The following is a 13840-nucleotide window of genomic DNA, read 5'->3' as shown; positions in this document are numbered from 1 at the left end:
TTTTCTTAATACTGATTTTATTTTCATCTAAGCTAAGTTCAGTTAAACTAAGAAAAGAAACTAACAAACATATGGCTCTTCAATTCACATAATGGTCCTTTGAGGACAGTCAGATCAATCTTGATAAAAGGCTGATATTACCTGGCATCCAGACATTGTAATGAGAGTTTGGATACTGAAATCCGTTCCACAGTAAGAGCCGAGCTCAGACAGAGTATGGGAGAGCATGCACTTTTTGATATATGGCATCATTTTTGAATAGTTCGGTGTTGGATATCTCTGTTATATCATAATGCATGTTGGTTGTGTATTCTGCAATTAATATTCTGAAGGTCTGATCAGTGCTTTTACCTTGCAGGTCTTTCATGTCTTGGTCCTGATAGATTTTTATAACAAATTTTAATTATGATTGCCAATTTAACAAGAATGAGGAGCTTCTTCATTCTTGGATTCCCTGGACTTTCACCACAGTATTATGGACCTGTGTCAGTTCTGCTCTTTTTTGTCTACCTATCTATTGCAATAGGAAATATTTTCATTTTAGCATTTGTGATCTATGAGAAGTCCCTGCAGAAACCAACATATCTGGTCTTCTGTCACCTGGCGCTGAATGATTTCACATTTGGCACCCTGACTCTCCCAAAGATCATAACAAAGTATTGGTTTGGTGACAGCATTATTTCATTCTATGGGTGCTTTACACAGATGTTCTTTGTTCACTATTTAGGTTCAGTGACTTCTTTCATCTTGTTGGTAATGGCTCTTGATCGATTTATTGCAATTTGTTTTCCTCTGCGTTATCCTGTCCTCATTACAAACAACATCATATCTGTGCTCTGTGGGTTTGCTTGGTTCATCCCTCTGCCTTTGATGGTAGCTGTTGTACTTTATGTCCTCACATTACCTTTCTGTAAATCAAATGTCATTGCTCAGTGCTACTGTGACCACATTTCTATAACAAGTCAAGCATGTGGTGAGGATGTTAAAATAGTTACAGTCACTTCTTTGTGTGTAGCCATGTTTTGCCTCTTGCTTCCTCTTGCATTCATCTTGTTTTCTTACATCTCCATCATTGTGGCTATTCTGAAAATTTCAAATGCTGCAGGCCGTAAAAGAACCTTATCAACTTGTACCCCACAGATATTTATCACTTGTCTGTTTTACCTTCCAAGATGTTTTGTTTATGTAGCAAATACTGTTGGATTCTCCTTTAGTTTAGATATTCGTATTTTATTGGTACTGTTGTACAGTCTTTTTCCTGCTGCTGTTAATCCACTCATTTATTGTTTGAAGACTCAAGACATTAAGCAGCTGTTGATGAAGAAGCTGAAGAAAACTAAAATTGGAATAAAGATACAATTTTCACATTGTGAAGCTGACAGATGAGGCAGAATGTATAAGCCAACAGCAGGATTAATCTGACACAGAGGAGTTTGTGATATTAAAGACAAATCCCACCTTCACATATTGGGCTTTACACTTCACCTCAAACTTGAATTGTTGCTTTCTGCCAGAAATACATTTCTCCAAAATTTAATCATGGCTTTCTTTTTTCTTTTCTGCATTTTCAGTGCACATGAAAACATAATGCATGAAAACATTGAAGAATTTTAGCTTGGCTTTGCCTTTAATATTTTATTTCAATGGGAACAACTTTAGTAATTACTGCACAAAAAATTCTAAACCATGTTTCGGTGGTTAAAATTACATGTAAACGTGTTACAAACTTTAGACAATACACCTTTTTATTCACTTGATTGTCTTGCTATACCAGCTCATTAAAAAAGAACAATTAAGAGATTATTCCTGTCATCTGATGTTTAAAAATATATCCGAACTGGTAGTTCCTCCTTTCCCTGAAGGCAATAATAGTTTATAATCTAATGTAATTTTTGTTCATTAAGACTAGTTTAAATATGCGTAACTGTTTGATAATTGCAGAATGCCACATGATTTTGTTAATGTTGACCAACAACACTGGGGACACTGATCAGATGAGCATTGTATCTTCATGTGTTTGGGTATTTGTTTGGATGTAAATTTTGGACGGGAGACACAAAAAAAGATGTTATTGTGTGTACGTCTTGGTTTAGGCATACAGATAAATCAGTGATATTCCATAAAACACACAGCCTCTCTTATCTCAGTTTATACATTCTAAAATAAAAAAGTACAAGGCTTACTTTTTTCACTTATTTAATTTTTATATGACTTGTATTCAGCGTTTCCAAAATGAGATTATGCTATATAAGATGTGACTGTGCCAAAAATGCCAAAGCAGGTAACAAATTGCTGACAGACAGATGAAACAATAAAAGCAGTCTAATATAATAAAACATTTTTTTGAATGTATCCATGAGGCTGAATATTCTGAATGAATAGTAGTACTATTACTGCCGAGTCTGTTGTCCTCACACATCTAGAGGCATTACAGCAACACTGTATGTTGCAAGTCAAAAAGAAGAAGTGCTTCGTCAGACAATGTGAAAATCCTCGAGGGGTTTTATTTTTGTGTTTACAAATAGTTTTTCTTTGCCAAGCTTTCAGGTTAATACTCATGATGAACAGTTCCCACTGTTTTTAGCTTTAATTCTGCTGAACAGTGCAATGAAGTGTTTTCTGAGCTGAAATCATATCTTTGTTTTTTGTTTTTTTTTCCAGCCCGGGTGCAATCTTAGGCACTGTATTTTTCTAACATTATAGAAAATGGAAAAAGGGGCGTCGCTGGCTTAGTGGGTAAAGCAGGCGCCCCATGTACAAGGCTGTTGCCGCAGCAGCCTGGGTTCGAGTCCAGCCACACACACACACACACACACACACACTTGGCTGTCCTATCCATTAAAGGCAGAATGCCCAAAAACATATCTTTAAAAAAAGAAAATGGAAAATATTGATAAAAGTGTGACATAACATATATATCAAAGCTGTTTTTGTCAATCATCATATTTCTGATATCCATACAATCCCATTTAATCAAGCATGACAATTTTAAGATTAGAAAGCACAAATGGCATTTTTCATGTAAAAAATTTTGCTTGCTGCATTGGCACTAATTTTGTTAATAAGCATGTCAAGCCAAGTAGTTGGCCCTTTTACATATAACTACCTGCATTAAGTAACAGTGTGAAATAAATCATTTGGGTAGGGTGCAGGGTTATTACAGTTAACTAAAACTAAAGTAAAAACTAAGGTGTGAAAAAAAAAACCCTTTTAGGTAACTAAAATACAAATATAACTTAGACTAGACTAAACAAAAACTAACTGAAATAATATTCATGCATTTTCCGTAACCACTTATCCTGTTGGGGGTCATGGGGGAGCTGGAGCTTATCTCAGCTGACACTGGGCGAGAGGCGGGGTACACCCTGGACAGGGCGCAAGACTATCACAGGGCTAACATATAGAGACAGACAACCATTCATACTCACATTCACACCTACGGCCAATTGAAATGATATTGTGTACTATAAAACAAACCCAAACTTATACAAAATATACAGGAAATGACTTTAGTTTTAATATTCATCAATTTGGTCAAATTTGTAAACACAACAAGCATGAGGAGGTACTGGTGCATATGGTTATTGAGACTGTGAGTCAACTGACTTCACAAAGTTTTGTGTTTGTATTGTAATACCTATTTAGAACTTCTTAAATCTTGCCCCTGACAAATACCCCCATATTAAAAAGGTAAAGAAAAACCAAACAGAAACTAAAAAAAAAATAAAGTAAAACTAAACATTTTTAACAATATAAACTAAACTGGAACATGCAAACCCAATCTGGAAACTAACTGAAACTAAACTGAACTATAAACTAAAATAAAAAATGAAAAAAACAAACAAAAACACAACACTATTAAAAACACTGGCTGTGGGGTTGCATTGCTTTCCTGTGTTTTATAGTACCACTAGGAGTCACCAACTCAGAGCTTTTCAAGTTCTAAGCATGGTAGGCTTTAATAAAACCAAATGTGTACTTAAGTTTAAGACATTTATACAAATACAATAATCAGTAACAGTAGAAAAACTACCCATATTCAGTCATTTTAATATGTTACTGTAAGTTTGGCATCAAACATAACTAACCTAAAATCAGTGATATAGTGAGGTAAACCTGGAGGAAAACTATTACAGAGATGCACAATTGTAAATGTTTTGCCACTTTATTTTTTCATGATGGAATATTTTTTAGTGTATTGAAGCTGAACATCGATTAACTGTGCTATTTTTAATCTATTTTAAATGGTCTTCTCACTGATGTTAATTAAAGGTCGTTTCAATCTTTATGCAGCTTTTCAATGTATCACTGGTAACGATAAGGAAGATGATATCATTATGTGTGTTTGGGCACTTCAGAGACTCATTTGAGAATATGACCCTTGGAGGATTTGCATGGTCAGACAAAAGAGGGAATGAATATTAGCTGTAACCCAGGGAGTGAACTCAGATTTTAGTTGTGGGCTTGCATCTGAACGGTAAGACACTTTCAGGGACTCTGAACGGAAACCACAACATGTATATTATACAGATGAATTTGCTCTGTTCCCTATATACCTGCTATTGATTGAAAGATAAAAAAGAAATGTACAAGCTTCTGTCTGAATATGAAAAGAAAGTGTTAAATTTCATCACAGAAGCTTTTACCATTCAGCCATAATTTGAGATAGTGGAGAAGAATGTAAAATGTAATTAACCTTTGGGCTTCAGTTAATGTTTTAATTGTATTCATCATTCATCAGATTATTGTTTTTCATGTATTTGATGAGTAAAGTGAGAAAATCTTCACACTAGAAAAGCTTTAATTTGCAAATGTTTCATCTTAAATCAAATATAAAGATTACTGAGCCGATTAATTAGATCTGTTAAGAGACTAATAATGTACTTTATCTTGCTGAATTATCTTTATCTGCTGATGTGAAATAGGTGATAATGATCTACACCAATTTTACAAGGATAAGAAACTTCTTCATTCTTGGATTCCCTGGACTTTCACCACAGTATTATGGACCTGTGTCAGTTCTGCTCTTTTTTGTCTACCTATCTATTGCAATAGGAAATATTTTCATTTTAGCATTTGTGATCTATGAGAAGTCCCTGCAGAAACCAACATATCTGGTCTTCTGTCACCTGGCGCTGAATGATTTCACATTTGGCACCCTGACTCTCCCAAAGATCATAACAAAGTATTGGTTTGGTGACAGCATTATTTCATTCTATGGGTGCTTTACACAGATGTTCTTTGTTCACTATTTAGGTTCAGTGACTTCTTTCATCTTGTTGGTAATGGCTCTTGATCGATTTATTGCAATTTGTTTTCCTCTGCGTTATCCTGTCCTCATTACAAACAACATCATATCTGTGCTCTGTGGGTTTGCTTGGTTCATCCCTCTGCCTTTGCTAGTGACCATTGTACTCCATGCCCTCACTTTACCTTTCTGTAAATCAAATGTCATTGCTCAGTGCTACTGTGACCACATTTCTATAACAAGTCAAGCATGTGGTGAGGATGTTAAAATTGTACAGGTCACTACTCTTTGTATGGCCATGTTTTGCCTCTTGCTCCCTCTAGCATTCATCTTGTTTTCCTACATCTCCATCATTGTGGCTATTCTGAAAATGTCTAATGCTGCAGGCCGTAAAAGAACCTTATCAACTTGTACCCCACAAATATTTATCACTTGTCTGTTTTACCTTCCAAGATGTTTTGTTTATGTAGCAAATACTGTTGGATTCTCCTTTAGTTTAGATATTCGTATTTTATTGGTACTGTTGTACAGTCTTTTTCCTGCTGCTGTTAATCCACTCATTTATTGTTTCAAGACTCAAGACATTAAGCAGACTTTAATAAAGAAGCTGAAAACAACAAGAATTGGAGTCGAGATAAAAGTTTCATACTAACAACAGACTCATACCTCAGTCATCCTTACACGAATTTGCAGGAAATGTGATTGGACAACAACCACCCAAAAAAATATATGAGGTTGGCATGATGTATAATGTATATTTTTTGTGTAGATTTGCATTTCATTAGTGTAAAGTATGCAGTTCAGATGATAATGATATCTTAATTGTACCTAATGGTAATATCAGATGTAATTGCTGGACAAATACAACTAAACTCTCCTGCTTGCATGTGCACAGCGACACAGGAGAGGGAAAGAGAGGCGCTGTGCTGCTGTAAGAGAAGCCACTGACAGCACTGAGCAGGGGGGGGGCACATGCATGCTTGTATGCTATACCCCCTATTAAAAATATACACAATTTAAATGCATGCTCTGCTTTTTAACTGTGGTGGTGCAGACTGCATGTCTTCACCTATACACCATAATAACTTATAACACTAACAACGTTAGCGTGAGGAAAATATCTCCCCTGATCAATCCATGCTCTTCTTTATAACTGTGCTGGTTATGTCAAAGCAAGCTACTAATATGCAGATTTGGAAAAATACATCTGCTAAGTGTATTTCACTGGTGTTTGTAACTGTGAGCTGGGACTTAGGTGTGTTTTCAGGGCTGGATTTAGTGATATGGGGGCCATGCTGCTTTACTTTACACCCTTTCTCTAACTGGGTACGTTGATTTAAGCAGTGATAAAAGCATTTGTCATATCGCTGTGGGTTTGATACTTACTTGTTGGAGGCGCCTCTACAGTACATTTTTTTCCCTTTAATATCACATATGTTTATGATGGTCTTCACCTGATGATTTCTTCATGTGATACTTAGAGTGTGTGTGATATATTTATATTTACATTTGCACTGCAGGCCTTATACCTGCGCAATTCTCTTAAAATATTCTCAAAGAATTTTGTATAGTGGTATTTTGCTATTGTTGCATTGTAGTGTACTGTGATCTTTTGAATTGTATCTATGTATGCATGTATTTTCCTATGCTTGTGCATAGATATATTTGAATTATATGTACATGCAAATATTTTTTTTTTTCTTTTTTTTTTTTCACATCTGTGGTGTATCACCTGAGTGTGTCAGGTGACCCTAAGGGGTTGTACATATAGAGGTGTGTATTCACATTCACTTCATGTCTGAAGAAGGGCAGGAGCCCAAAACGTTACATCAAATAAATTCTTCAAGGAGCAGCTTCAGGTGTGCAGACTTCATCTTTTATGTCATTCTCACTTTATCGGTCCAGCACCCAGCATTAAGTCTTTTGGGATGTGTGTGCTATCTTTACTGTACCTGTTAATAGGCCTACTCAAAACTTTTTTTCTGAAGTTACACTATCACTATCTATTAATAGTAAAAATCCTGCATTTAAATATTTAATTTAACTGAAGAGTAAAAACAGGCATTATCAGCACAATATACTTACGTAATATTTACTTAACATCTGTTTAAAGGTATAATATGTAGTTTTTTCACATAAAAATTTCTAAAAACGACTAAACCAATATTATATATTTTGTTTAGTTGTGTACTTTGATTATCAGAAATGTTTCCAACAATTTTTCAAACCCAGATAAATATGAAATATTAATAACAGTTACGGACCGTGTCATTAGGTCACAATGGCGGCGTAACTCCAGTTACCATAGACATTAAATGAAGGAGAAGAAGAAGAAGCAGCAGACCGGATGAGACGTCAGAGAATGAACGTTACTGTTGCTAGGCTAAGCTAACTCGTCTCAGATCATGATTATGCATTGACGGTTGCCGCACCTTCTGACACCGAAGCTGTCCAGGTAAACAAGCCGGTAAAACGGAAACGTACGGGTCAACCAAGCGATCCCAGAAGAATTTGGGATAAGAAGAGAGCTAAATCCAGGATAAATATTGGTGTGGCCTTTCCGAGATGGAGAGAGCTTCGTGAAAATCTAGGACTACAATTCGACGCCGACCTCGCGTGTGTTCTACTAGACAGGTAAGCAAACATCTGGCTGATGTTATCGAAATATTAATCATTTCCACCAGTGTATTGCAAGCACTGCTGCCCGCCGGGACACCAGCGCTCCGGCCAGCGGCCACCACTGCAGAGCGGTGTGGAGCGGAGGCTGGCTAACCACAACATCTAATAATAGGTTTCTATAATGCTGAGCTGATGCCAGTAAATGAACTGCATTTATAAAAGAGGCAGAGGAATAGCTAAACATAAGACGCACTGAGCAAGAGAGAGCAGCAGAGAGGGAGAAGCCATCGCTAACTGTAAAGCTAAGTAACTAGCAGTTTGCTCAAATAACTAGCAGATTGCTAACCGCTCAGCTAAAGTAAGTAGCATTTCTGAATAGAGTGTAAATACCTGAGGTTAGCGAGACAGTCGCTAAAAAAGAGAACCATGACTTTAACACACGGAAAACCGGACATTATAATCAGTTTATAAAAAAAAAAAAAAACCCGGACAACCCGGACGGGACGTGAAAAGTGGACATGTCCGGGCAAAAGAGGACGTTTGGTCAGCCTAAGTAACGTTACTACTGATAGTCAGATCAGAGTTTGACGATCCGGTGCATGTACCAGATCAGCTCGGGCTGCTACACCGGCCAACGGACCCCATTTGCATAAAGTGAAACATAAAGTGAATATAACTTAAGTAATATACCTTGTCCATGAGCATTTCTCTGCTGCTGAAGCTCGCTCTGCCAAAAAAACTGCCAAGGTCGGTTTTAGTTACACGGAGTGAGGAACGTTAGATCTGTATCTGTTATATAACTACAACTCCCATGATCCCACGCTACTTCATGACGTCATCCAACGCCGTTTTCTGTTATTGTTTTGGTTTGAGACCCCTAGCGGCAGAAAATTACATATTGCACGTTTAAGGTGGAGCTTTCAGTTTTTGTATAATGCTGAATAGTTTAAAAAATGTTATGTTAGACCTACAACATTATTCTACGGAGACCGGGAGGTGACATGCATATGTTAATTTTTTTAAAATGCACGCGAATTAATGCATTAATTCATTGTGTAGTCATTGTGTAGTCCATTGTTTTACATGTTTGACATGTATGTTCTTATACTGTGGTTCTGGCAGAAGCATCTGTACAGGTTTTCCCTTCTTCCAAATGGACCAATATTGCACGCACAGCCTTTTAAACTATTGCATTTATAAAACATGCGTGCGTTTTATAAAACACGCGTGCAAAATAGTAATAAAACGCGCGCGCGAATTAGAAAGCGCGCATGTTTTTAAAAAAAATAACATATGCATGTCACCTACCGGTCTCCGTATTATTCCTCTAAAGCGAGAGTGAATTTGTTTATATGAGCTACAAGCAGCAAAACCACATGCCAAACAATCAGCCCATTCATGACAGGCGTGTTTTAACAGTCACTGCACTAGTATAAACATAATTTCTATTAATTTATTTCTTTTCTATATTTTTTTTATGCTTTTCAAAATGTTTTTATCTGGACATGCTTCCACTTTCATTATCATGATTTTTTGATAAGCAGGGGTTTTGAAAGAATTTAGTTGTCTTATAAGATATGTTCATGCAACCTGCTCACAGTATGATGTAGCTGCCTATTTTTCATGGCTGTAAGCCACTGAATGGAAACTAAATAATATTTTAGTAACTCTTTTTACTCTGTGTAGAATGGGTGGAACTCGTTTGGGAATGTGACCCAGTGGGATCTACCTGTTGTCACATATTATACTGCCATGTCAAACAACATAGTAGGTGGCATGACAGCGGGATGTAGCAGTACATTCATGGAGGCAGATCTACTAGGTAAGGTCTACTCCACAGATCCTCCACAGAACAAATGGACACTATAGTGAGTGATGTATGCTTCTGTTTGCATACATGAAGTAGTTGGGTGTATTGTTAATGCTTCCGTTTCATTTATAATTTTCTTAACTTGTCCCATCGCATAACTACTTTGTGTTTTCTATTTGATAGGTTGTTACTGTTAATTCACGTGATTATGTTCTACACAAATGTAACAAGGATAAAGGATTTCTTCATCATGGGATTTGCTGGACTTTCACAGGAGTATTATGGACCTGTGTCAGCCCTGCTCTTTCTTCTCTTCTTGGCTATAGCTGTAGGAAATATTTTCATTTTAGTGTTTGTGAAATGTGAAAGGTCTCTCCACAAACCCTCATATCTGATCTTTTGCCACTTGGCACTAACTGACTTAGCATTTGGGACTATTACTCTGCCAAAGATTATATCAAAATACTGGTTTGATGATGGCATTATTTCATTTAATGGATGCTTTGCACAAATGTATTTTGTCCATTTTTTAGGGGCGACTCATTCTTTTATCCTGATGGTGATGGCCCTCGATCGCTTCATTGCAATTTGTGCTCCTCTGCGTTACACTGTGCTTTTCACAAACACCACTGTTTCTGTGCTTTGTGGAATATCATGGTTTATACCAGCATCATGGATGGTGGGTATAGTTTTTGATGCTCTTAGGTTGCCTTTCTGTAATTCAAACATAATTTTGCAGTGCTATTGTGACCATTTAACAGTAACAGTGCTTGGATGTGAGAATGTACGAGAAATTCAGGTCGTTGCATTAGGTCTTGCCATGTTTAGTTTGTTGTTGCCTCTGGGTTTTATCATCTTCTCGTATTTTGTCATCATTGTTGCTGTAATGAAAATGTCCAACTCTGATGGCCGCCACATCAGGGCTCTGTCTACATGCACACCACAGCTTCTCATCACATGTCTATTTTACATGCCGAGATGCTTTGTTTATCTTGCAAATAATGTGGGATTCATTTTGAGTGATCCATTTCGCACTGTTGTTATAATGCTGTACAGTCTTTTACCTTCTGCTATCAACCCAATAATATATTGTTTCAAAACCAAGGATATCAAAGAAAACTTGAAGAAGAGATTTTTAACCAGGAAAATTAATAACAGCACAAATAAAGGATAGAATACAACACGGTCAATGTGCAACTGGTAATATAGGGGAGCAATGTGCAATATATGACATCAAGTAGTATGCTGTTTACTTTTGCTGGATCCAATGTGTTACATCTATGTTTACTTTTAAGTCATTGCATGGTCAGACTCCTCGGTACAATTTCTATGAGCCACAACACAGCCTGTGATCCTCAAGCAGGGGTCCCCTCAAGCCATGTTATAAGTTCACTGAGCGGTTTCTTTGTTGGGTCTCTCAGCTCTAGATCTACTTTCCTGGTCAGGGAGCCAAATCAGAATGAACTTACATCCCATCATAAAGCCTCTGTTTTTAGCAGATTATTGTAACAATGTTGTGCTTTTCAGGCATGAAAATGGGTCAGGGGTGAAAAGGTGAGAAGAATACGAGACCCGGCACCTGCTAGGGGGTCCCGGGGTTATGCTCTTCGATTGTTTTTTTTTTTGGTGGAAAAATGAGCTTCCAAATGCTCATATCTGATTTCTTTTAGATTTACTCTAGTGGTGGTCACATGCAGAATTATAAGACTGCACAAAAACAAAAGTATGAATGTATAACTAAGTACAAATAAAGTATCTTTACATGTTCACGTATGTTGTATAAGAGACGAGACCAGGGGCAGACTGGGACACAAATTCAGCCCGGGACATTCAGACGCACCGCCCCACACACCGTCCCACACGTTTCTACCTATAATCCTCTATATGCCTGTACACACTACACAAATGCTGTCCTGAGAATCAACTGCATAATCATAATCAGCAGTTATTCTTTATTTCCAGACTATAAAATAAATGCAATAATATATTGGCCACAAATGGCGATGTGCTTATTATTTAACTTAAAATAAGAGCATATGATTCTATCCTAATGCATCTACATGGATTCTGTGTATGTGACAATAAAGCCTGAACTGAATCTAATTTTATGGACAGTATAATTGTCTACCCTTTTAGTCAACTTATTACTACAACAAAAAAAAATCCCACTTAATACTACTAAAAAGGTTTTCCTCTGGCTAAAATGTAGGTTATGCCTTCACATTGCACCTGTCATTTCTGGTCTCATCCTCCTCCTCATCACGACTGGGGTAAGTCTGTCCCTCAGCTTCATTGTCCTTGGGACTGGGAGCACCTAAAGTTAATTACATGCATCCACAGGAAAAAAGCAAGCACATATTTTCTTTTAGTACAGGTTTAAATTATAATAACCTTATGCAATACCTAGTAGGCTAGTTGGCCTCTTGAAACGGACACTTAGAAGAAATACGCAATTTGCCAAAGCCAACGTTAGCTAACGTTAATGCACCTGCTATAATGGCATTGTCATCTCCAGCTCCATCTCCGTCGTTAGCAACACAATTCAGCCCGTCAACCAACGCCGTGGCCAAACAGGTCGGTCATTTTGGAGCACTTTGCTGCCTCTTCTTAAGTTTTTTTTTTATTCATGTTTTTTCCACGCCACTTTTTTTTTCAAGAAAAACGAGAGCCTCTTTCGTATTGGAGGAGGCCGTTCTTATCTCCTCCTTCAAGCATAAGTACACAAGATTGACACCTACGTCCCCATCTTTTTTCTGTGGCTTCGCTCCACAGACCAGACTCCAATTTTTCTCATTGGCTCTACACGATTCACGTAGGTCACCTATTTTGTATTCAAAACGGCGAATTTCGCCGAAAGGCGAGCGATTTTCATGCCTGACTTTGTTCCTACTGCTTTTTATTTGTTTGATTAATTTTTTTTGTCTATATTTTCTTGTTAGAAATTCTTTTGTGTCATTGTAAAGAAAGTAGTAAAGTTGTTTTTAAGTGAACAAATCAAATGTATTACAGTGTTCTTTGTTTTTGTAAAATAAACTAATTTTTTATTAGCACCTTGTGTCCATAGTAATTACATTTCAACCTTCAAGATATTGCTGAAGAATTTTTCTGGCCAAACCAAACCAAATTAATCTCTCTGTCTTAACTCCTGCGCACTACAAAACACATCTGTTAAATATACATCAAGAGTGAGCTTCAGATAATGAAAATGATTTATTAGAGTGAAATCTGAGCAGATCAGGACTCAATATAATGAGTTCAACACTGAGAACAGGGGAGACACAGCTTCAGGCCAAGAGTTCCTCTTCTGCGCACTGGTCAATTTTGCTAATCTTTATAAACAGATATCTGCATATGAATTAAAATACATAGGCCTAAATAAAAAAAAATAACAAAAAGAATAGAAAGGTAACTCGTCATTAGACAACAATTGATAGGTTCTAAGATTGCATTTTGGCCAATTCCTTTTTTGCTCTCCACGTGGACTGTTTACCCACTGCTGAAACATGATTGTTAACCCAGACTACAAACCGACTACAACCAGAAAGCAGTCTTGTACTATTGCCCACAGATTTGGAATACGTTTGCAGATATCTGTTTATAGAAACAAGGCGAGGCACAAAATTTTGATCTTAAATGAGTTCAAGTGACGGTCTATGTGTCCACAGCTTCAGCATGCAGGTCCTTCCTTGAACTTAATTTAGTGACACTAGACTGCTATTTCCAGATGGCACAGATTAAGAATGCAGTGCATGTATTGTATGACCCCCTCCCTCCTGACCTTGTATGTGGAATTTGATAGCTGTGTAAAGAAGTATGCATATTTTACTGTCAAAATACATTTGTATTTTTTTAGGTCTCAAAGTATTTTTTGAACCAATTCTGTATTTTGACTGGTCCTGATAATCTTTAAATTCAAATTATGTAACTTATTACTATTAGATTAGATTGGGTAAAATATGAGGCATTTCATCTTGATCAATTTAAACTACCATGCTGCTACAGCTCACTAAACACCGGCTGGCAGGTTGTAGTACCTTTAAAAAAAGTGTTACAACTAACCCCAGTAACAACTGAAGACATTTTCTCTATCTATCTTACTCCTTTCAGCATGCAGGAGAGTTGGTGAAAAAACCTAATAGGGGCATGCTACTGATGAGATGAGG

The 13840-nt window shown here is 37.0% G+C and overlaps 3 protein-coding genes across 3 annotated transcripts; all 3 read left to right on the top strand.

Annotated features, from left to right (window-relative positions):
- Positions 1–405: 405 nt before the first annotated feature.
- LOC117259911 (olfactory receptor 52E8-like) lies at positions 406–1386 on the top strand. Its single transcript, XM_033631697.2, has one exon. The coding sequence runs from the start codon at positions 406–408 to the stop codon at positions 1384–1386; it is 981 nt and encodes a 326-aa protein (XP_033487588.1).
- A 3545-nt stretch (positions 1387–4931) lies between these two features.
- On the top strand, positions 4932–5900 carry LOC117260306 (olfactory receptor 52E8-like). The gene has a single exon (XM_033632278.1). It carries the CDS (start codon positions 4932–4934, stop codon positions 5898–5900), a length of 969 nt encoding a protein of 322 aa, XP_033488169.1.
- A 3985-nt stretch (positions 5901–9885) lies between these two features.
- On the top strand, positions 9886–10851 carry LOC117260210 (olfactory receptor 52E8-like). The gene has a single exon (XM_033632141.1). It carries the CDS (start codon positions 9886–9888, stop codon positions 10849–10851), a length of 966 nt encoding a protein of 321 aa, XP_033488032.1.
- The last annotated feature ends 2989 nt before the right edge of the window (positions 10852–13840 follow it).

The sequence above is a fragment of the Epinephelus lanceolatus genome, chromosome 4 (assembly GCF_041903045.1).
Source record: "Epinephelus lanceolatus isolate andai-2023 chromosome 4, ASM4190304v1, whole genome shotgun sequence".
In the NCBI taxonomy this organism is placed as follows: Eukaryota; Metazoa; Chordata; class Actinopteri; order Perciformes; family Serranidae; genus Epinephelus; species Epinephelus lanceolatus.
This window is presented reverse-complemented; position numbering and strand designations above follow the sequence as displayed.

What these genes read in the sequence shown, in the direction of transcription:
- LOC117260306 (XM_033632278.1), top strand. Translation starts at nt 4,932, where the DNA reads ATGATCTACACCAATTTTACAAGGATAAGAAACTTCTTCATTCTTGGA.
- LOC117259911 (XM_033631697.2), top strand. Translation starts at nt 406, where the DNA reads ATGATTGCCAATTTAACAAGAATGAGGAGCTTCTTCATTCTTGGATTC.
- LOC117260210 (XM_033632141.1), top strand. Translation starts at nt 9,886, where the DNA reads ATGTTCTACACAAATGTAACAAGGATAAAGGATTTCTTCATCATGGGA.